Genomic DNA, 21,731 nt, shown 5'->3' on the forward strand with positions numbered 1-21,731 from the left:
ACACTTCTCTATGTCATGTTGTATTTGTTTGCTCAATTCTGGCCACCACACTGACTGTTTCGCCCTTTCCCTGCATTTTTGTATTCCCAGATGTCCGTCGTGCAACCTACTCATGATGTCGGAGCGTAGAGCTTCTGGAATCACAATCCGAGTGCCTTTCAACAACAATCCGTCTTGCACACTGAACTCTCCTGAGAATGGCAAGTATGGCTGAACGATAGATGGCGCCGTGAACCTTTCTGGCCACCCTTCAGCACAATATTTTTTTACTTGACTAATCATGACATCGTTGTCTTGATGTTTCTTGATGTCTGCAATTCAGCTGTCAGTTGCTGGCAAACTAGCCATGACAGTGTGCACATACAAGTCAATTTCCTCCTCCTTTAGCTGATCTTCTGAGCTGTTCATCGGTGATCTTGACAACACATCCGCGGTTGCAATACTTTTGCCTGGTACGTGCGAAATGTCATATGAAAACTGCATGAGCCGCATCCTCAGCCGCTGTATGCGTGGTGGAAGATCGTCTAGGTGTCGTGAACACAGGAGTGGGACCAATGGTTTATGATCCGTTTCCACGTGGAAAGTAGAGCCAATGAGAAACTCTGCAAAGCGTTCACATGCCCATGTTGTGGCCAACGCCTCTTTTTCAATTTGCGCATAGCGCTGCTCTGTAGTAGTAAGGGCGCGTGACGCGTACGCAACTGGTCTTACTTTTCCATCCTGTTTCTGCAGAAGCACTGCTCCTAACCCATATGAGGAGGCATCAGCCAATACCACTGTCTCAGCGTTCGGGTTGTACAATGCAAGTATTGGTGGTGTCGTAAGTTCTTTTTTTATTTCTTCAAAAGCTTTTTGTTGCTGCAATCCCCATGTCCACATGTTAGTCTTCTTGAATAGATCTCTCAATGGCTTTGTTTTGTCTGCTAAATGTGGTAGGAATTTCCCCAGGTGATTAACCATGCCGATTAAGCTTCTGGTTTCAGTGATGTTTCTCGGCTCCCGCATGGTGGACACCGCTTTCACCTTGTCTGGATCAGCACTCACTCCTGAGGCTCCCACAATCTGCCCCAGAAATTTTATTGTTGACTTGGAAAACTCACATTTGTCATTGAGTGTGACGCCTGCATCCTGGAGCCGTGTTAGTGCTGCATGAAGTCGCCTGTCATGCTCCTCCTGCGTAGCTCCTAGGATAAGCACGTCATCCATCTGGCACAAAACACCATCCAATCCATCTAGAATTTGTGACATTCTCTTCTGGAAGTGCTCAGGTGCAGACGATATTCCAAAGCACAATCTGTTATAACAGAATCTCCCGAAAGGTGTAATGAACGTCGTCAACAGAGACGAGCCTTTCGACAGCGGTACTTGCCAAAATCCAGAATTTGCATCCAATTTGGAAAACACTTTGGCTCCGGCAAGTTGTCCTAGTGTCTGTTCCACTGCTGGAAGTGGATGTCGCTCCCTCTGCACAGATTTATTTAGTTCAGTGAGGTCAGAGCATATCCGTACTTTTCCGTTGGGCTTGGGCGCCACTACCATTCCGGCACACCATTCGGTTGGTTCCTCCACCTTACTGATGATGCCTTGTGACTCCATTCTCGCCAACTCCTCCTTCACCTTTGGAAGTAGTGGCAGCGCAACACGTCTTGGCGTAGAGATTGAGAATGGCACTGCATTGGGTTTCAACACAATGTTGTATTCTCCTTCCAATTTCCCTAATCCATTGAACAGGTTGGGAAACTGTTGTTTTACTCTAGCTTTTGAGTCAAGAGTCACTGTATCAAGCCTAGCTACTAACTTCAGTGCATTTAGTGCTGGCCGTCCCAATAGTGGGAATCCTAGTTCTTTCACGACATAAATGTCTTGCATTGTTTGCTTGCCATTTTTGTGGAATTTAGTGTTGAATTTTCCTTCCACCGTTAAAGGTACATTTCCTGGCCCACGCACAACTCTGCTGACGTGCTCCAGCTTTGCCAACTGTCCGTTGTAGAGTTTTGCTGGTATCGCCGTGACATCGGCGCCAGTGTCCATTTTGAATTTTGTGTCTGTGCCACTCATTGATATTGTTACAATCCATGGGTCATCATTTTGGCCACTGCTAAGTGCCCCTAAAAATAAATCATCACTCTCTTCTGTGACATTCATTTCATGCACCATTTTCGTGCGGCACACCTTGGCATAATGTCCTCTTTTCTTACACAAATTGCATGCTGCTTCTCTTGCTGGACATTGTTGTGGATTGTGTCCTTTCAAATCGCCACATTTCCCACATTTTGTCTGTTTTGGAGTCTCTGAGAACGTATTTTTAACCATCGTCCTCTTTTGTTGCCCTCCCGTACCTTTCCAGCAGGTGGCAGTGTCGGCTCACTGACGCAGTTTCAGGCTGACGCTGTTGAGTTCAGCGCTTGCTGCTTCCATGTTAAAATTACTTTTCAACATTTCTTGTTGTTTCTTCACTTGCTCACTCTGACGGCACTTTGTCATGGCCCGCTCTAGAGTCAAGTCCGGGTCTAGCTGCAATTGTTCTGAGAGTTTTTTGTCTTTTAATCCGACCACCAATCTGTCTCGGATCATTTCTTCATGCAACGCACCGTAGCCACAATGCTCCGATAGACAGTGAAGTGCAGTAATAAAACTGTCCACAGTTTCTCCCGCCTCTTGCTGTCGCATATTGAAGTTGGCACGTTAAAAAATGACATTTCTTCTTGAAATAAAGTGTGCATTTAGCCTTTCCCTCACCGTTCCATAGGCGGTCATCTCTCTGTCAGTCAATCTTAATGACGTGAGGATATCCTCGGCCTCTTCTCCCATTGTGTAGATTAAGGCATTTACCTGGTTTCCCTCAGGTTGAGTTTCCAGTCTGGATGCTACTCTGAACCTTTCAAAGCGCTTTATCCACTTCGGCCATTCCTCTGGCTTGAACGTGAATTTCTCCGGTGGCGGCACATGGAACGTCTCCATGCTTGCGTCTCCTCGCCGTCACGCACACGGACTGCACCTGCTCTCCCTGTTGTGAGGCTTTCAATGTCCGGGACCTCCAACTCCGTGGTATCTTCCTTCTGACACCATGTTTGGTTATCTATTAATTTATAATTAATAGTAAAACGTTGAAGAACCAGACGTGAGACGGTAGTATGACTGAACAGTCAAAAGGGTCCCCCCTCGTTTATTCACCCCTCAGGAATACCGCCCTAATCAAAGGTTCCTACTACCGTAGTTCACCTAATACTACAGTCTCCATCGCGTTCCTCCCGTCTACAAAATGTCCGACTTGGAAGGTATGCCTATAGAAGGCAGCTTTTATGAAGCGGAATTAGAAAAAGTAAAAATTAAAAAAAAAAAAAAATTCCGCATGCAGAAAATTCTTAAATCACGCACCGTGTCAGGCAGACGCAAGTTCCTCGTCCACTGGGTTGGGTGGCCGGCCAAATTCGAGAGTTGACGTTCGATAAAACGGTCATTCTGTGAAAATTACAAGATGGGTGAAGGCCAGAGAGAATTCTACGTAACTTTCGCGTCAAATGCTAGAATGCACCTTTTCAGCGAAAATACCCTTTCGGAATTTAAGATGGAGTTAGCGCAACATATCGACGTAAAAGGTTCATGGGAGGTCGGGTTATGTGAGATTTCATACATCAACTCAATCTCTGACGTTCCTGAGAAAAAACGGAATTTCTATCTCAAACAGCCGAATCATATTTCATGTTCGTTTACACTGACGTCATACATCATCAGACAGTAGGCGACGCCTACGCTCCGATGCTCAGAACTCTTCCCATTGAAGAGAATTACGACGACGTTATAAACAAAACTTTTAATCCTGTTTACTATTTAGACGTGTGCAGAAGCCATATTGAAACCATTTCGGTTTACCTGCGAACAGACCTGAACAATCCGGTAGATTTTGAATACGGGAAAGTCATTCTCATTCTGCATTTTTGATCAAAATAATAAAAAATAATGGCGACGTCAGCCACACATCCCGACCTGTATCGTTTTGTCAATTATTACGAAACTCAAGTAGGGGGGTGATTTCAGGGGTGCCAGGGAAGCCCCGTTCAATATGGGCGAGATCTGGGCTCTATTTTTGCAAAACTCTTCTGCTTCGTGGCGCCTATGTTCAAAAATGGGTTTAACTTGGCAAAGCCACACCTTCAAGCCGCTGCTAAAAACATAGCAACGGATGTAGCAGGGCGCGCCATAGAGAGGATCCCCCGAAAGCAGGAAACCGTTCAACAAGGTTCCGGGCTGGCGGTATTGTCACGTGCGGGACTCCATCCTGGTGGGTGGAGAAAAAGGAGCGTTAAAAGAAAAAGGCGCTCGGCCGATCTCAGACCAGTTGTCAAGAAAAGGCGGAGGAGACGCAAGACAGATATTTTCTCTTAAAAAATGGCTCTTCTACATTTTAAATCCCAAGAGACAATGTTATCAAGTCTCGCTCTCTTTACGGTCCCTCTGACGCAACTATCCATCGAAGACAGTTCTTATGTTGAATTTCTACCTTTGTCCGCAATTGTGGACCAGGGTCCCATAGAATTTTTTATACCCGGGGACGGCTCAAAATATTATATTTATCCGACACTTTACTACATCTCCGTTTAAAGGTGACGCGTAGAGACGGGACAAACATTCCGCCGCAAGAACAAGTTGGCATCGTGAATTTCCCCATAAACACAATTTTTAGTCAATTAGATGTTTCGCTGGGCGGGCGGCTAATCTCACAATCTAGCGCCACACGCCTATCGGTCCATCATCGAGGTATTGCTAAACTTTTCAAACGATTCTTTGGAGTCACAATTCACAGCAGGAATGTTCGCAAAGGACACAAGGGGGCGCATGGACTCCATCGCTTTCGAAGAGGGCGTGGCTAACGCCGGTTTTGTGCGTCGAGCGCAGCAGATTGCAGGTTCACGTGAATTTCCCCTAACGGGACCGCTTCATGGAGATATTTTCTTTTCTGAACGTCATCTATTGAATAATGTGGATCTGCGCCTGAAGTTAACTAGAGCTTCTGATGATTTCTGTCTCATGAGCGCTCCAGACAGCGACTCGTGTCTCAAAATACTAGGAGGATCCCTGTATGTGAAAAAAGTAACAGTCTCACCGGCCGTAGCAATAGGCCACGCCGCAGCTTTACAGAAAGGTAACGCGTTGTATCCATTAACCAGAATCAATATGAAGACATTCTCCATACCTCAAAATTCGCGGATTTGTCATCAGGACAACCTCTTCCTCGGACATATCCCTAAACAAATTGTAATGGCCCTAGTAAATCATAACAGTTTCATAGGACGGAGAGATTTAAATCCATTTAATTTTTTGCATTATAACATAGAGTACTGGGCTCTTAGCCTCGAAGGTCGACAAATACCTGCCAAAGCTTTTCAGCCCAATTTCGAAGCTGGGATATGTACACGTGAATTTCATAATTTATACACAGCAACAGGGCGTTTTTTGAAAGATTTACCTCTTTGTATCGATCAACAGGATTTTAGTCAAGGCTACTCACTTTTTGTTTTCAATTTAAGTCAGGAAGATGACTCTGGGGCTTTATCACCCGTAAATAACGGTATTTTAAGACTAGATCTGCGTATCCGTACACCCCTGCCACACACAGCAACTCTTATTGTACATGCGGCTTATGATTCTCTTATTGAGATTAACGCCAAGAGGGAAGTATTGATGGACTATTATTAACGCTATGAACGGTCATGAATTGGACTTGATTATGACTCGGATGCAAAGAGCATTATTTGGAGGTGTTTTCGCATCGGATGAGTTAGCTGACGTCAGAGACACAGCCCCAAAACATTACATCGTAAATACGCATCCGAGGCACCTCCCCGGGGAGCATTGGCTCACTTTGACTTTAGAATCGGACGGCTCGGCCACATTCTTTGACCCTTTTGGTCTGCCACCGGACAGTCCATATTACCCGTCAAGTATATACAGATTTCTGAAGAAGCATTCTAATCGGGTAGAATACCAGAACGGCCAACTGCAACACGAGCTGACAGACGCTTGCGGTCAACACTGCGTGTATTATTTAAGCCAACGTGGGTGGGGGCTCACCTATCATGAAGTGATGACTCATTACAATCTTGATCCTCTCCATAACGACGCCATGGTTAGCGAGTTTGTCAAAAAATGTCGAAGGCCAGACCGGATGTGCGGCGGACAAACATCATGTTCATTGCATAAATTTAAAAAATGTCATTGTCTGAAACCATGTTAATGTTTTATAAAAATCTCTTTTATTCAAGATTCAAGAGTTTTTTATTCGCCATGTTTGAGCGTGCCAAACAAGGAATTTGACTTCGGTAAATCACAGCCTCTGTTCAACATTTAGGTGACTAACAACAACACTCAGGACATGTGAAAAATGGCAGATATTCTCAAACATCCCCTGATCTTAAACTCCCAAGAGGGCAAGGAAAAACTCAAAACTCCAGCTAGGGGAAATGAGAAACCTTGAGAAGAGACCACAGATGGGCGGGTCCCTCTTCTAGGATGACCAGGCTGCAATGGATGCAGAGAGGACACATAGTACCAACAGTGTAGACAATTCAAAAAAGGTGTGGAGAGCAGGATGTTATTGCACAGTAATGACTCTGAGACTCTAAGAGTGGTGTGAGTTCATCAGAACAACAGCCTGGGGGAAGAAGCTGTCTCTGTGTCTGCTGGTTTTAGTGTACAGAGCTCTATTAGGCCGTCCCGAGGGGAGTAGTTCAAACAGACTGCAACCTGGGTGAGAAGGGTCTGTAGAGATGTTACTTGCACGTTTCCTGGTCCTGGACAGGTACAAGTCTTGGATAGATGGGAGGTTGATTCCAATTATCTTTTCTGCAGTCCTTATTGTTCGTTGCCTGCCTTTAACTTAAAAGCGTCATCATATGCATTTCTTTTGTCCCCCATGAGGGTTTGTGTATAAAACCTTCCTTTCTTTAATGTCCGTCTTGATCTCGTTCTGTCTTTTTTTGTGTGTCAATTATACGTCACTATTTGCCTGCCAATACACCACTCTTCTCCTCAGTGACCGTCTCACATATCCCTCCGCCCAGCAAAACGGTGCTGCACAACAGTGGTCCACAGCCTTTTTCGAGCTTATAAGTGTATTAATCATCACAAAAATCACAAAAAGCCATAAACAGGCCGCACCGGACGACAAGCCGCAGGGTTCAAAACGTGAGGCAAAAGTAGTGGCTTATAGTCCGGACATTACGGTACACACTTCCCTTTAACCAAAGTAACCATAAATTGTGACATCAAATTTTTTTTCTTTTACAAAAAGAACATCAATCTATTTTTTTTTGTTCGTAGAGCTACAAGAGGCAGGCTCACTGGACCAGTGGGCAGCCAATTGCAAGGCACATATTGAAAAATAAAAACCCACATTCACATTCTCACCCAAGGCCAATTCAAACACGTTCTTTGAATTGTGGAAGGACGCCAACATACAGTGGCAAGCATTTCGTTTTCCGGGAAGAGGTCTCGCGCTCGTGCATGAAAGTACCGTATTTTATGGACTATAAGCCGCTACATTTTGCACAAGCTTTGAACCCTGCATTTTATAGTCCAGTGCAGCTTATCTATGGATTTTTCATAACCTTGCTTATTTTGTATGATTTGTGCATATGTATGGAAATTAAACATTAAAACACCTCGAGCTTATTGTCTCGTGCTGCTTATTTCTAAACAAAACCAGACTTTCCCCCTAATTTTATCTGGCGTGGCTTTTATTCGGCTGCGGTTTTTAGTCCAGAAACAGTATTCATGCATCTGCGGCTTTACGGACTTGGCTGATGGGATTCACATTCGAAATAATCCTTGAGTGGCGCCATCAGGTGGCGAATGACGGTGAAGAGAGAGCAACAGCAATGTGTACATGTTCTGTTAGGTTAGACAATCTCCTGTACGTTTTGATGCTCATATCTTTACAATTCTTTATATTAGTTTATATAAACATAACTGCTAAATCAGAACACAAATACAACACACATAACTGTATGAACACACACACACGCACATACACAGGGGGGTGACGTCCCCCACACTCAGGTACCAAATGATCAAGTTCCCGCCTTTCCGGGCAGTATAAAAGAAGCTGACCTGGAGAAGGAAGCTGTTGTTTCATCTGCTGCTGTACTTCATGCATTGGCCGCCATTAAACAACCCAAGATCTTGCCAATAAAGAACCAACTATATACACATCTTTTTTGTTCCTGGCTCAACATCGGACATCCCACACAACACTTAATGCCCCATGACCCTCTGGCGCTGCAGGCGGCCCATGTTCACATCCGTGTAGTGTTTGGGGAAGCCATAAATCTGTTCCATTTCGCTACACCACAGTTGCCGTTCATGATGACCGGATGTCTCAATTTCCCTTGAATCATGGAGTTTGACTTTGTTGTGATGGTTCGCACCTTGTCCAGCTTTGCTACACGGCCAACCTCCAAACAATCCTAAAGATTCACTTTTTGATCCAGGGATGCAGCCACCGACCTATTCTTGCCTGGGAGGTTTCCCCAGAAGTAGCGAGCTCGATGTGCGGGGCTGACAGTCACGGCATTGATGATAATTGGATTACACTTCGGGAATCTGCAGATGTCCGTCTTGTCTGTGCTGGACACGAACACCACATTTTCAAAGAGCCAGAAGAAAGGCCGGTCGTCACCCTCCTCCGACTTCAGCAGCGTCTAAATGTGGTAGAATTCACGGAAGAGCCTTCCGGTGCCCTCAAACAATCCTTTCCGTAGGGGATTCACCATGGAGATGTCGTTGCAAGGACTTCCTCCAATCAGCAGGTCAAAAGGGCCCCATTCAGCAAGGTGTCTGCACTTGTGATGGTGCAGACGTCACTGACGTATTCAATCTTGCCAGTGTGCTTGATCATACCCACCGCGATGGAATCCTCACAAATCTCTGACGCAATGTAGCGTTCCACCATGAAGCCAAGGTCTTTGAGCACCAGGTATCCTGTTGCGATGCCGTCAAAGAGCGACATAACCTTCAAGGGCTTGCGTCTATCTGCAGCGATGGCCGGGTAAACTCTATGAGGCTCAAACTCCATGGCGCTGTTGTTGGTAAAGAAGTCTTGGACCTTGACGCTCCAGTCTGACCCTCGCACTGTGTTGGCTGGCAAATGTAGCAGCTCCACGGATGAATATCTTTCAGCTCACAAAAGGTTACCCCTCCCACCAAGATCTCCACGCACTCCTTACAGAAACATCTGCAACAGCTGGCGTTGCCACAACGAATGACCTCTGACCCGCCACAGCACATAGTGCAGTACGACTGGTAGCCACCTTCATCGTAGCGATGCAGTGTTTCTGTGAAGTTTTTCTTGCGTTTGAAACAAAGACCACCTTCAAAGAATGGGTGCTGCACAACCACATCAGGCAACCTGCAAGCCAAATAACAATCTTCGATTTTTGTTCCTTTGTCTCGAAGCCTCTCAATTAAAGTGTCCCTTGTGAAAGTGTAGTTGCAGGTGCTTGCTCGACTCTTAAAAGCATGTTTCCTTTTCACAGGCGGCTGGTAGTCAGACTGAGTCGAATTTGAATTGGATAATTGGCCAGCTTCGTGAATGGCAGGTGGCGCAAATCCCTGTGGCCCTGATGGCAGAAATTTTCACTGCCCAGTCCAGCATCAGATTCATTTCTTTTTCTTTATCTCTTTTTGCCTCTTCAAAGGACTCTCAGAGTGTTCACTTGCCAGCTCTATGACTTGGAAGATGGCAGCCTTGTAAGTGGAAGGGCTGGCATATAAATTTTTGCAGAAACATTTAGTGAAATTCCGAAAAGGCATCAAATCTTCCGTCGGGATCTTTGAGAAGGTTCCATCGCCAAACAATGGCGGAACTGGAGGTTAAAATTTGTTTTTCCAAGGAATCACCAAGCTGGGCCACCAAGAGAAGCCCTCTATCGTCCCCCATATGACCTCTCCAGCCAACAAGCCGTTCCCATCCTGGTAAATGTCTTTCCGTCGTCCTTTGTGTGTTGTATATCTGGGTGGTGCCTTTTCCACCCTTTTGCCCGATTCGCTGTTCTCTACCAGTAGGCTGTCATTTATGGTCAGGTATTTTAACTTTGTAAGGGCTACGTGACATGGCTTTATATATTTCGTATAGCGTTCCTTCAGTTCCATAACCGTGTTAGCTTGCGGTATTGTTTGGCTATCGGGGCTGTCTGACATGTGCCTGCCATTGCTCTCTGTCGAGCATTCACTGTCAAACAGAGAGTCATCATCAGCAATTCCCAGGTCCTTGCCGTTGGCTAGTGGCTCAGGTTCACAGTGCCTTTTCCACCCTTTCGCCAGAGTCGCCGTTCTCTACCAGTAGACTGTCATTTATGGTCAGGTTTTTGCATTTTTATATTAAAAAAAATATTATATTTATACTTATTTATATTTGGCATCATTTTATATACATAAATAAATAAATATATATATATATATATATATAGTATATATATATATATATATAGTATATAGTATATATATATATATATATATATAGCTTATTATATATATTTTTTCCTAATATTTTAGTTTTTATCCTAATATTTTTGTATTTTTTTAGTAATATCCTCATATTTTGGGGAGGTACTTATCCACAATGTCATGCTTTGACTCATGCCAGTCCCAATAGTTATTCCACGTTTTTTTATTCATCGCTGAAATATAATGTTATTTACAATTTTTTTTTTTTTTTTAAGATTCAGCACTTGTTTTTAAAGACTAATTACACCCCTGTAAACCTGACGATGGACTATATACACATCTTGCAAACATGATTGGCTTCAAGTGCTAAATGGCTAAAAATTGTAAATTGTAAATTGTAAACTTAATTAATGGGGTCACGCTTCTTCTGCATGGCCCGCATAAGTTCGGACATGAAGTCACCTCCACCACCTCCATCTCCTCCACCTCCACCCCCAGGAAGAGAAGGTGTAGTCCTCTTAGGTGGAGGCGGTGGCATCTTCTTCACCGACCCGGAAGGCCTCATCTGCGGTTTTCGGAGGGCGGCAGAGGCCGTTATAAGAGGCGGTGGTGGAGGAGGAGGTGGCGGAGGTGGCGCCCCCGTGAGCGGAGGTGGTAAAAATCCTGGATCAGAAGGTGGTGGCGGCAGGTTCATGGTCTTCAAACTCGGAGGAGGCGGCGGTAGAGTCTTCCTGTTAGGCGGGGGATGTGGTAGGGTCTTCACGGGTGGCGGAGGAGGTGGTAGCGAGCCAAAATTGGATGCCGGAGGTGGCGGCGGGAGAAAGTCCGGCGGGGAGTCATCGACGGGTGGTGGAGGGGGAGGGGGAAGATCATCTTCAGCAGGGGGAGACGGCGGGAAGTTGGTTGGTAGATGTCGCATTTGGTGAACAGGTTTGGGGGAAGATTTGGCTTGAAGAGGAGGAGGAGGACAAGGGAAGCCGAGGTTCGGAGCTGGTGGAGGGGGAGGCGCAGGGGGGAGTGTTCCTCCTAGTGGTGGAGGTGGTGGGGGAAGGGCTCCACCTAATTGGGGAGGTGGTGGGGGGAGAGTTCCCCCAAGTGTGGGAGGCGGTGGGGGGAGGTTCCCGCCTAGTGGGGGAGGAGGCGGTGCGGGTGGCATGTTGTTTGCGTGTCCGTTAGCGACCTGGCTTTCGAATTTGTCTGTGAACACACAAAACACTTTGAAAGATGACCCGTGCGCAATTTGTGTGTGTGTGTGTGTGTGTGTGTGTGTGTGTGTGTGTGTGTGTGTGTGCGTGTGTGTGTGTGTGTGTGCGTGTGTGTGTGTGTGTGTGTGTGTGTGTGTGTGTGTGTGCGTGTGTGTGTGTGTGTGTATGCGTGTGTTTACTTTGGCTTGACGTAACACTGCAGCTGGCCCATGTGGAACCAATGGCCACCCTCTTCTCTGCCGTTTTGAAGTTCTCATACAAATTGGAGCCGTACTGCAAGGCACACGTTTCATGTGTCTTCACTTCGATTATGATGACATCATCGTCATCCTAAAAACAAATACCTTTGCAATGCGTATTCCTGTGACCCACAGGTTCATGGTCCAGGCGTCGTCGCAGCACAAGTACTTGATGTACTCAGAGTCCTTCTGGATCTGAGGATGCTAAACACACAAACAATCTTAACACAAAGTACTAGAAGAAAAAAAATGACTCAATACTTTGCCAAGCCAACAGGATTACATTTTTGTCACAAGTATGTTGCCTTACTTTGAGCACAAAGCAAAAGTCACTGGGCGCTTTGTATTTGGCTCTGAAGTCTTTTCCATAGTAAACGTTGACGTTGTCAAACTGCACGAAGCACACCAGGTCACGAGATGACTGAGAAGAAAAGACAACAGCTACATGTAATCAGATGTTATCAAAATCCCTCCTGGGGTACTCGATTAATCGATTTCAAACTCTGACCTTGGTCTTGCCTTTGGGCACGTAATAAATCCCGGAGGCTCTGAGCTGGAAGAGGCGGGGCTTCCATGACTTCTTGCCGTCCTCTTTGAGGTGCAGCACGCCCTCCAGGTCAGGCACCATGATGGATGTCCCACAGAAGTTCTCCTGGGAGGGGTGACGAATGTCCATTTTGGGTCAAGAATTTACTTGTAATAATCTCAGAGTGAAAAGAATACATTTGGGGCTTCTAATTGCGGTCAAAATGAAAACAATGCACCTTGATCAAGATATCCTTGTCTTTGCCCTTCATGTCTTTCAAAGTCTTCTTGTCCTTCTTCCACAAGTAGAATTTCTGCACACAGAGGACACTCAGTCGAAGCAAGAGAGATGTAGCAATCTACTCGCTCTGTTGATCGATTGTACCGACCTGAGGGTTTTTGAAGACTTCGTACTTGTCTGGGCTCTCCTGAAAGAGGATCTGGTTCTCGCTGTCCCTGATCCAGGACAGTAGAGGCTCAACCAGGTTTTCATGGTCTTCAAAAGTCCTTTCTAGCGCCACAAAACCATTTCAATCAGCGCCACGTTTCAATCAAGTGTGTTGAAGGAGGGAGACAACTAAAACGTTCCCTTCAAGGACCAAAGTTTTCCGACCATGCTAACTCAATGCTCACCGTAACACGTCAGCTTAGCTAAATTTAACAATCATGCGGGTGAGACAGAAACTCTCATTTCCTCATTTTCTTTTCACCTGCTTGTGAGGGCATTAAAAAATAAATAAGCGGTAGTAAACGATAGCTAGCGTTAGCGCTAATGGGACCGTATAATCTCCTGACCGAGCTGCAGTTCTGCGTTGGTCTCGCACAGGCTCCAGTCCACGTTGCAGTCGCAGTATGTCTTCTCAAAGAGGTTGTCCAACACTTCTCTCACGTTCTGCCTCTCATCCACCATCAAGGTTTTGGAGCTGCCATCGTTCATGCGCACCTTCACCACTAGCTAAAGCACACAAACTAAGCAACCAAACTAAACTTTTTTTAAAATATATATATAATGGTTGACATCAGTGCCTGTTTCACCTTTTTGACTTTAGCTTCTTTGAGCTTCTCCAGAGCCAGCTTGATTTTGTCAGCCTTGATCTGCGCCTCAATCTCCTCCTATGGAGCCACCAAAACACAATCACGGAATATACAGTAATATGTATATGAGCCTAATGTAAAACCCCAACCACTCCTAGTCAGAAATCCCATTTTTCATCAAGTTATCATGAATGGAACAGCTCTCCTACTAGATCTCATGAACTCATTCACTCCCATTGACGGCTCTAGACGTAATAGATTAATTTACCCTGGGTTGGCGGTGAATAAGTCAAGTGCAATGTAAATTTAAAAAAGAAAAAAGCATAAGCTGTTGCGGACTCACCATCGAAGGTTTGCTCGATTGCGGGGGTGGAGGCGGCAATATGGAGGCGGTGGATGAGGAGGAGGTAGCGGACGAGTCGCTGGAGATCGACAGGCTGGAGGAGTGCGGGCGGGCAATCGGGGGCGTAGGAGGCTCAGGCTGAGGCTCCTTCAGAGTCCCAACCTGGGCTGCCAACTTCTCCTCTGTGGCGTTGAGGTCGGCCACCAGGTCGGCCATCAGGGCATCCAAATCAACGTCCTCCAGCTCATTCAGGGACACTGGTTGGAAGTTACAGCAGATGTTTCGCATATAATATCCACCACCTATTGTGATGAGGGAACCGACCCCAGTTAACCTTTTATTATAATTAGCTTTGTTTAATCAGTACGCCTGCCACACATTTGCTGTTTTTTTGTCATGCCGATGTTGTGCAGGTGAACAAATACAGAACGACAATGAACACGATGTCACCATTGAGGTCCGTGAAGTCCATGGAGGGGTTGACTTCCTGCTCGGGTTTGGGTGGAGATGGGGGGGTCGGCACAGCTTCTTGTCCCAGACTCTGCCAGGGGGAGAAAACCAGTCCGTTTGTGTTTTACAGAACAATGCGAATGCGCTCAAGCGTTCCATGGCGCTTTTTTTTTAACTCATTCGCTATTGTCATGGTGACGAGGGGGCGGGACTCACCTGTGTCAGGAGGTCCATCTCACCCAGCATTTCGCTGAACATAGCGTCAATGTCGTCCATCTGTCATAGACAAATCAAGAAAAGGTTGGCAGAAGCCCAAATTAACTTGACACATGTTTATGTATTTTAAACATTTTGTGACAAGTGATATAAAATAGCCTGCAGGGCGTTAGCATGTTAGTTGTTTTTAATGACCTGCGGCCCTGTTTTTTTTCTCACTATCTCTCGTCTTGGCTTGTTTAGTCATGCTGTCACTTTTACTTGAGAAGAAGCCAAAGCAATCATTTGAAAGCAAAGGTATTCATCTCAAGTATATACACAGTCCTTTCCAATTCTCACGGGTAAATGCTTGTGTCACCGCCTTTAGCTTAGCGACCATTTCACACCAAAGGTTCTTCACCTCTGCGAAGAGGAAGTGGTCGTACTTTAGTGTTCGCTATGTTGTAAAGCTAAAGGAAATGACATCAACGTCAAGCTAGTGGTGTGAAAAAACAATATACAAATAGTTGATTGTCTCTTATGTCCCTTCTTCAAGTATCTGTAGTTTACTAAGGGTTTATTTAAATTTTGTTCCACCAATTTTCCACTTTCTAACGGTGTCCTAATATTGCTGTCCGTTCCCTTCACTTGCAGCCAGTGAGCCAAATGACTTTTTGGTACGGCAGATTTTATTTTACCTGCCGTTGTCTCCTCACAATATTGCGCTGCTTTCCGGCACAGAAATTTGCAACGCGTTACCTATTATCAAATAATACAACACGAAAGAAAACAAATCGCCTCTGGTATCGAGAACTTGACTGAGTCGTGTTGGCAATGAGGGGCAGTGAGATAGCATTAAATATGCTCAATGTGATTTCAGCGTACGATTTAATATGATTTATGATGGATTTAACAAGCAGTTTTGTGATTTAATTTCAGGAATCAGTTGTCCCACACACACAGACAGACTACACAACACATCTCCAAAAACTCGAAACAACGTCAGGTTCCTTTTGAACCTTTTGATAGAAAATTCTCTCCGATTTTATTTCCATCTAGTTTTGACATCGACCGATCCACTGTCACCAATTCAAAATTGTGGCAGTAAAAGAAAGCAGAAAGCAGAAGTGCTAAAAGTGTGAACAACAAATCACTTTAACTCACCTTTTCCAATGTGTGTGTGTGTGTCTGTACAATATATAAATAAAAATATCCTTCAAGCAAAAAGTTTTATCAACACAAAAAGAAAAACGTTATCCAGCAAAACAAGGCCGTTAGATAGCAGCGAGCAGTTTTTTGGGCGTGTTGACGAGCGTTGGCTCATCTACTGCTTCTTTTTTTTTTTTTGACAATCTCCTTCCTGCCCAATGCGGAAGTTCACGTCCAGACCTGTCGTCGCATTCCTGCACAACACTTTCACAACACTCGTGTCTGGGCCCGCGACCAACCCGCAGCCTGTTCAGAGAGCTCCACCAACAATGCCAAGTGTCGCTGTTAATCATTGACCTTAGTTAAATATTGATTTGCACAATCTGCAGATTTGCCAATTCGCAGCGGACGTGACTAGCACTGCCTACGCCATAGCAGGAACTTTGCTAGCATGTGCTGTCGAGGCTCCACATGCAGCATATTATACTATTACTTTGATTGAACCACAAAAAGGCCAAAGGCCTCTCAAGTCCCCTGATGAACGAGGCCGATTCTGCAGCAAAAATGTCCTCCATTAGCGCCAATACTTCATCCATTTAACACCCTGGTAAATGCTCGGAGGCAGACTGAAAATGTCACAGCGAGGGTGGTCCGAACAATAAAATCTCTTTTAAGCTCAGCAGATTTATTAATTAGAAGCATTTGAAGTGAAGCGCTAGTTACTGTTGCTTTCAAGGAGCCAAACAACGCAACCTACTGGCGCTTTTTTTGAAGGCCAGATTGCAAGCTGTGAGACTGCATGCTTCAAGAACCATTCAATCCAGCCACACCTGGAAATGACATTTTAGTTTGCTTTCAAAGAAATAAAACGGGCCGCTAATGGCAAAAGCAGCGGGGAGCCTGCGAGACAATATGCCATTTTGTCAGAGTGTGATGTGAAACGCGGGGCGTCGACACGCAGGCCCTTCTGCATTGAACTCAGTGGGCGGCTACTACATTAGCATGGTGAAAACCACAACCCGAGTTTGGCTCCACTCATTCCTGCAGTCGAGGGAAGACGGGGAAACAGCCCTGCGAGGGTCGTATACCTGAGATCAGTCCTCTCATTTATTGGTCTGGTTGAACATTTTGTGTTTAATTTCATTGTTGCCCTAAGTCAGCTTTCCGTTAAACATCAAATGGAATTGAAAAATAACCAACTCGAAGCGGGCATACTGTTGGATTTTGTCCACAATTTAGGGAGCGCGTTATCTGCGCCTCACGGCAAAAGCCATTGCCAATCGCCTGTTATCCAATTTACTCACTGTGTGCTCGTTTGATTTCTTCAGATTTAGGAAAATGCTAAGACACTGAAGCACAAATTAGACTTACACAGGTTGGTTGAGTTCAATCACAATTCTTGTTCAGACAGCTCTGTTTTCAGGAAAGTACAATACAGCGCTGGGCCCTTCAAGAGCGGAAAGTCTCCATTCAGAAAAGGCAACGTTCAAGGTTCTTTGGTTAGCTTATATCAGTTGCACATGCCAGTGTGGGCCGAGTTTATGGGTGATGAGTCTTTGGGGTGGGGTAAGTTCGCCATGGGAGTGGGTGCTGGTTATGGGTGATTCGGTGTGTGTAGGGGCTGTTGTCTTCCATCCCGTCTTTCGGCCTTGGAGATCATCTTTGGCCGAGTCCTTGGCTGGCTCCCTCTGGCACCTGCTGGTTTTATCTCCACGTGACCTTCCTGTGAACATTCTTCTCCAATCTTGGACAGGCACTGTCGTACCTCATTCTTTCAATTTTGTCATTTTGTACGAAATTATGTTAGCTTTTGGCTGTGACATCATTAATCTATTGCTGTTCTTTTGAAACTTCATGTCTTTGCTTATTCTTAGTTTAATCATGCTTCCAACCGTATCTTTTCTTTGTTAGGCAAAATATTTCCCTCTGTGCAGAGCGTTCAGTAGTAATCAAAAACTGGCGTCTAGCATTAGTCAAAACGTAAGATACAATCAAGTACTGAACGGTCAAGACCACTCTTGCCGTGTCCATGATTTAGAGAAAAAACATCAGGCATGCATTACACAGTTCCTTAAGGGTCATTAAGCTATTTAGGCAATATATCAAAAGTCATTTGTTATTTCAAAGTGCTCAGAAATATATATCAGATCATAAAGTTATAAAAACCTTTCTCATCACCACTTATCAAAAATGTCTAGTTATGTCTTCTTTACTGATTTGGTGTGTAGGTATAATTATATGCTTAAAATGTTTCTTTTATTTATTTAATATGTGAATATACTTGTCTGCTTACATATGTACTTTATGCAATGAGGTTTGAGCATATCTGTTTTTGTAGCTAGGCAGGACTTTTTGTATTACGACCCCATTCCTTCAATACCTTATTTGGAATAGCCATCTTTAGTTTCCTCAAAGTAACGTTATAGGCTAGTCTCCCGTTTCTTGACAGTGAGCATAAAAACAGATGCTCAGGAGAATAATGGGTTTAATTGTATTTAAAGCACTTGAGAGTCAAAAAACATTCTTAAAAATGTTTTCATATATCAAGGACGGGTGGCTCTGAAACATATACGGCATGATAAATGTAGGGGAGGGAAGTTATGTCCAGCGTACGTTCTCAAAAAACATCTTAAGTGAAATTTCTTAAAATCCCAAAAGTCCTTTTGGTGTTCCTGCCTCATGCCATAGTTCGACATGTATCTGTAGGTGTTGACAACACTTTGGTGACTGGTGGAGTTTGAGGACCAGCAGCTGTCTCAACATTGAGAGGCTGTTCAAAAAGGCAAGAAGAATAAAACACAAGTCGGGGAGGAGGGGGGCAAAGGTCAAAGAAAAGTCAACAAGTGAGCCAAATCGAAAGTGACAGTCATCTGGGAAAAGACAACCAAATACACAGACATAGCAAGCGCTGGCCTTAAATGATCTATTTTTCTAGTTAGCTAGCAAGAAATATGCACTTCAACTGTTTATGCCACAATGTTTATCTAACGTTGTCTACCAAAGCTAATTTTCTTAACCTAGTGCTTCACTTTGTCTTTGCTTGTTAGCACAAATAAGATTGGCTCGTTAGCGGTGTAGCCCCCCCCCAATTTTTCTATTAAGGCTAGTTAGCTCCAAGTAGTAACACCCTGTAGCTAATTAAGTTAGTTAACTCCTCAAAAGCACTAAAATTTGTTGTCAGCTAGCGTCTGTAATGTACGTAATGTGATGTCATTTATATGAATCAAGTCTACTCCCCCTCCAAGAGGGATTTGGATCCTGGTTGCTGGTAGCAATCGGCAGGCGAAGGGTTAACAGACGTCGTGAAACCTGATGCTAATTAAACTCCAGGAATGCCATCATCACATCCAGACAGCTCAAAGGGGCTCTGGCTGGAGAGCTGGCTGGCTGGCTGGATGGCGTGTGCGCAGGATGTTGTATTTCACTCTTCACACTTTGAACAAAGAAGCTGGACAAGACGGTAAAGAGCGAAAACCAGGTCAGAGTTGAGTTTTGGCTCCTTTTGAAGCCATAGTGCTGTTTTGTTGTTGTTGTTGCGGGGGATACAAAGGTTCCCAGGGTTTCTTTTCATTTGTCTCGCTAAGGAGAAATTTGTCTTGGAGTAAAAAGGGACAGCTGGCGACTTAAAGACAACCAATAAAGCATCACCATCACATATAAATATTATCATACATATTTATTCATCCTCGTGAATCCATATCACTTTTATAGAAGGCAAGATGTTGTTGACATCATCGGCGCTGTTGCTCCTGGTCCTTGCGTCTGTGCGCGCTGACTGGTGCAAGGGGGCTCACTGCGCGGGTTCTAGCACCGGAGACCCGCGACCGTGCAGTGGTGACCACTGTCCCTCAGGCAGGTCGAACAGACATTCCCGTCACGCCCCCTCCATGGGATCTCCCCGTCTGAGAAGCACCACCGCAGAAGGTGTCCCTTTGTGTACCGACGGCGACTGCGCAAGGGTACCCGAGACAAGAAACCAAACGCGGAACTGCAAAGGGTTAGAGTGCAGATTCCCTTTGCGGATCAACAGATCCAAAGGGCGCCCCAGGGACACCGGGGAGAGCTCCCCGCCGTCCCCTGGAGCCGAGCAGCTCCCTCTGGTTCATCTGGCTGACCGGGCTGCGCAGTTCCTGGGGGAATTCCCCGAGTTTGGCTCCCCGTCTTCAGAACTCGGTGGCGCGCCCCTGGGGCTCCAGCTCACCTGTGATGTCAAACCAGGTCAGCATTGACTTTTTAATTCATGCAATATTCTTATTTTCACTTCGATATAAGACCGAAACTGGGTTTCAGTTTCTCTTTACAAAATTCACCCCCTCTAGTATGAAGAAGAATATGTAATTTCACAGCTCTCCTTAAACTATGATTCGTTCTCCAGGAGAAAATGAAGTCCCGTCAGAGGATGCCCTGATCCTCCACCTCCAGCTAGCCAAGGGTCAGGAGAAGCTGGTGGAGGCTCTGCGGGCGCAGCAAGTGCTCATCAGCGAGCTGCAACAGAAGCTGGCCGACCAGCAGGAGGCACTCCTGTCGCAGCAGCGCGACATCTTGACACAACACCATCGTATGTACGAGCAGATGGACACAGTCAAGGTCCAGTATGGCCTCCTGGCGGACATGCTCAAGCAGGCGTCCTTCCAGGGTCTGCAGGAAGAACTGCAGAGCTACGTCCAGAGCCACCTCTCGGGCCTCCAAAATCAGGCCCACAGCCATCTGCACAACGGCGTCCATAAGATGGACACGGACACGAAGGTGATGGACGTAGTCGGCGAAGCTAATTTGCCACAGCTGCTGATGGGGGGGTGCCCCTCTGCCTGCCAGCCGGACCACTACTGCGACTTCCAGACTGATCCGCCACAGTGCCACAAGTGCACCATGTGTCCACCGGGATTTTTCCTCATTTCACAGTGCTCACCCACCATGGACACCATGTGCCAGGTAACCTTCAAGACAAACCTCCAGCAAGTCTTTAAAAAATAATGTATGTCTGTTAGCGGTCAGTCGACATTGTTGCTGACCAACACACAATCAGGTTGAAAGAATGAAAATAGTTGGCTAAGTCTTGTTGTGGTTTGACACTAGTTTCAGAGCCTACCATACCTAAATTTAGTTTTGATTCAAGCGACAAAGTTTTGCCCCTTTCAAGTGGGAATTTCCCTCGACAAAAATAGTCACCCAGTTTTCCAGGTTTGAAAACAAACTTTGCATACCAATAGTTTCCTTAGTGGAGTAAGTTCAGAAGTCATGGAAATAAGACTTAAACACTTGTGTCCCTCTTGGTAATGCCAACTCTTCACGGTTTGCTTCACAGGATCGAGATGAATGTTTTGAGCTAGCAAACATCTGCGGGGAGCGTGTCAAGTGTCTGAACACTCCAGGTTTGTGTACTGCCCTCAGTCACCAGCAACTGTTTTCTGATGACTTGATGCTACTTTCTCCTGCCTTTCTCAGGAGGCTTCCGGTGTCTGGGTGTGTCTCAGAGAGAAGCAGAGACGGGCTTGTGCGGCCACGACTACTTCTACAACCAAGAGCTCCAGGAGTGTCAGGCCTGCTCCGACTGTGAAGGCGATCCTGTGGCCGTCCCTTGCACGACACTCACCGACTCTGTCTGTGGCTCTGCCCCGGGGGCTCGTCTCTCCTCCTCCTGGAGCGCCAGTGTCACTGTCCCCTCTTGCGGGAACTCTGGAAGTCAGATCTTCACTGGGCTTCAGCTGAGCTTGCGAGGCAAGGAGCGCAGTGATCTTGTGTCCAGCAATGGCGGCCTGATGAAAATACTGCAGCACGGGCTGCTGTGGCTGGACCACAACTTTGCCATGAAGCACAGCTGCAGGAACTTCCTTCAGCTGGGCTTGAGGTTCAACGCCAGCCAGGAAGAGGAGGGTCGGGAAGTCAGTGGGGTGCGTGTGGAGCAGCCTGAAGGCAAGTACTTCCAGGGTGTGAGCATCAGTGCCGGGGTGGAGGTGGAGCCCAGCGACACCCTGAGCCTTCTTCTGAGGAGCCCCAACCAACACTGCAACCGGAGCAAAGACCTCCACGTCTATGACATGTCGGCGCCTACGTTCAGCTTGCTCTGGTTGTCGCATGACACGGGTGCCGTGGCCATGACCGCCGAGATGTCGCTGCTAGCGCACTATCAGTCCAGCTACCGCCCGA

At 45.9% G+C, this 21,731-nt stretch overlaps 3 protein-coding genes across 6 annotated transcripts in view; 1 reads left to right on the forward strand and 2 right to left on the reverse strand.

Moving 5' to 3' along the window:
• Positions 1-6,258: 6,258 nt before the first annotated feature.
• LOC148381138 (DNA (cytosine-5)-methyltransferase 3C-like) lies at positions 6,259-10,343 on the reverse strand. The gene is given in 3 exon segments (XM_088363343.1): positions 6,259-8,354; positions 8,357-8,837; positions 8,840-10,343. Coding segments are annotated over 3 exon segments (816 nt in total). The 5' UTR covers positions 9,074-10,343; the 3' UTR covers positions 6,259-8,253.
• A 307-nt stretch (positions 10,344-10,650) lies between these two features.
• apbb1ip (amyloid beta precursor protein binding family B member 1 interacting protein) lies at positions 10,651-15,792 on the reverse strand. Of its 2 annotated transcripts, none has more exons than XM_088364115.1 (13): positions 15,600-15,792; positions 14,457-14,516; positions 14,241-14,331; positions 13,791-14,092; positions 13,448-13,525; positions 13,208-13,367; positions 12,802-12,923; positions 12,652-12,726; positions 12,396-12,539; positions 12,198-12,308; positions 11,993-12,091; positions 11,828-11,921; positions 10,651-11,640 (listed from the first exon to the last, which is right to left on the reverse strand). In XM_088364115.1, exons 2-13 carry the CDS (start codon positions 14,514-14,516, stop codon positions 10,847-10,849), a joined length of 2,130 nt encoding a protein of 709 aa, XP_088220241.1. In that variant the 5' UTR covers positions 15,600-15,792; the 3' UTR covers positions 10,651-10,846. The 2 variants fall into 2 exon arrangements, with proteins under 2 accessions (XP_088220241.1, XP_088220240.1); XM_088364114.1 differs by having other exon boundaries at positions 13,791-14,047; positions 15,600-15,791.
• A 2,944-nt stretch (positions 15,793-18,736) lies between these two features.
• The window catches only part of nell3 (NELL (neural EGFL like) family member 3), a 4,789-nt gene continuing 1,794 nt past the window's right edge, over positions 18,737-21,731 (forward strand). The window contains exons 1-6 of one of the 3 annotated variants that reach the window (XM_088364131.1): positions 18,737-19,062; positions 19,296-19,802; positions 19,960-20,330; positions 20,400-20,516; positions 20,890-20,956; positions 21,030-21,731. The exon at positions 21,030-21,731 is cut by the window's right edge and continues 1,794 nt beyond it. In XM_088364131.1, coding sequence (XP_088220257.1) covers positions 18,897-19,062; positions 19,296-19,802; positions 19,960-20,330; positions 20,400-20,516; positions 20,890-20,956; positions 21,030-21,731 — 1,930 coding nt within the window. In that variant the 5' untranslated portion in view covers positions 18,737-18,896. Of the gene's footprint in view, positions 19,803-19,959; positions 20,517-20,889; positions 20,957-21,029 lie in introns of all 3 variants that reach the window. The other 2 variants (XM_088364130.1, XM_088364132.1) reach the window with 2 other exon arrangements.

The sequence above is a fragment of the Syngnathus floridae genome, chromosome 20, assembly GCF_059516105.1.
Source record: "Syngnathus floridae isolate MCC-2025c chromosome 20, RoL_Sflo_1.0, whole genome shotgun sequence".
Classification (NCBI taxonomy): domain Eukaryota; kingdom Metazoa; phylum Chordata; class Actinopteri; order Syngnathiformes; family Syngnathidae; genus Syngnathus; species Syngnathus floridae.

What these genes read in the sequence shown, in the direction of transcription:
- apbb1ip (XM_088364115.1), bottom strand. Translation starts at nt 14,516, where the DNA reads ATGGACGACATTGACGCTATGTTCAGCGAAATGCTGGGTGAGATGGAC. An exon ending in TGCCCAAAGGCAAGACCAAG is followed by an intron (nt 12,309 to 12,395) that starts GTCAGAGTTTGA and finishes TTTTCTTCTCAG; the next exon opens with TCATCTCGTGACCTGGTGTG. An exon ending in ACTTTTGCTTTGTGCTCAAA is followed by an intron (nt 12,092 to 12,197) that starts GTAAGGCAACAT and finishes TTGTGTGTTTAG; the next exon opens with CATCCTCAGATCCAGAAGGA.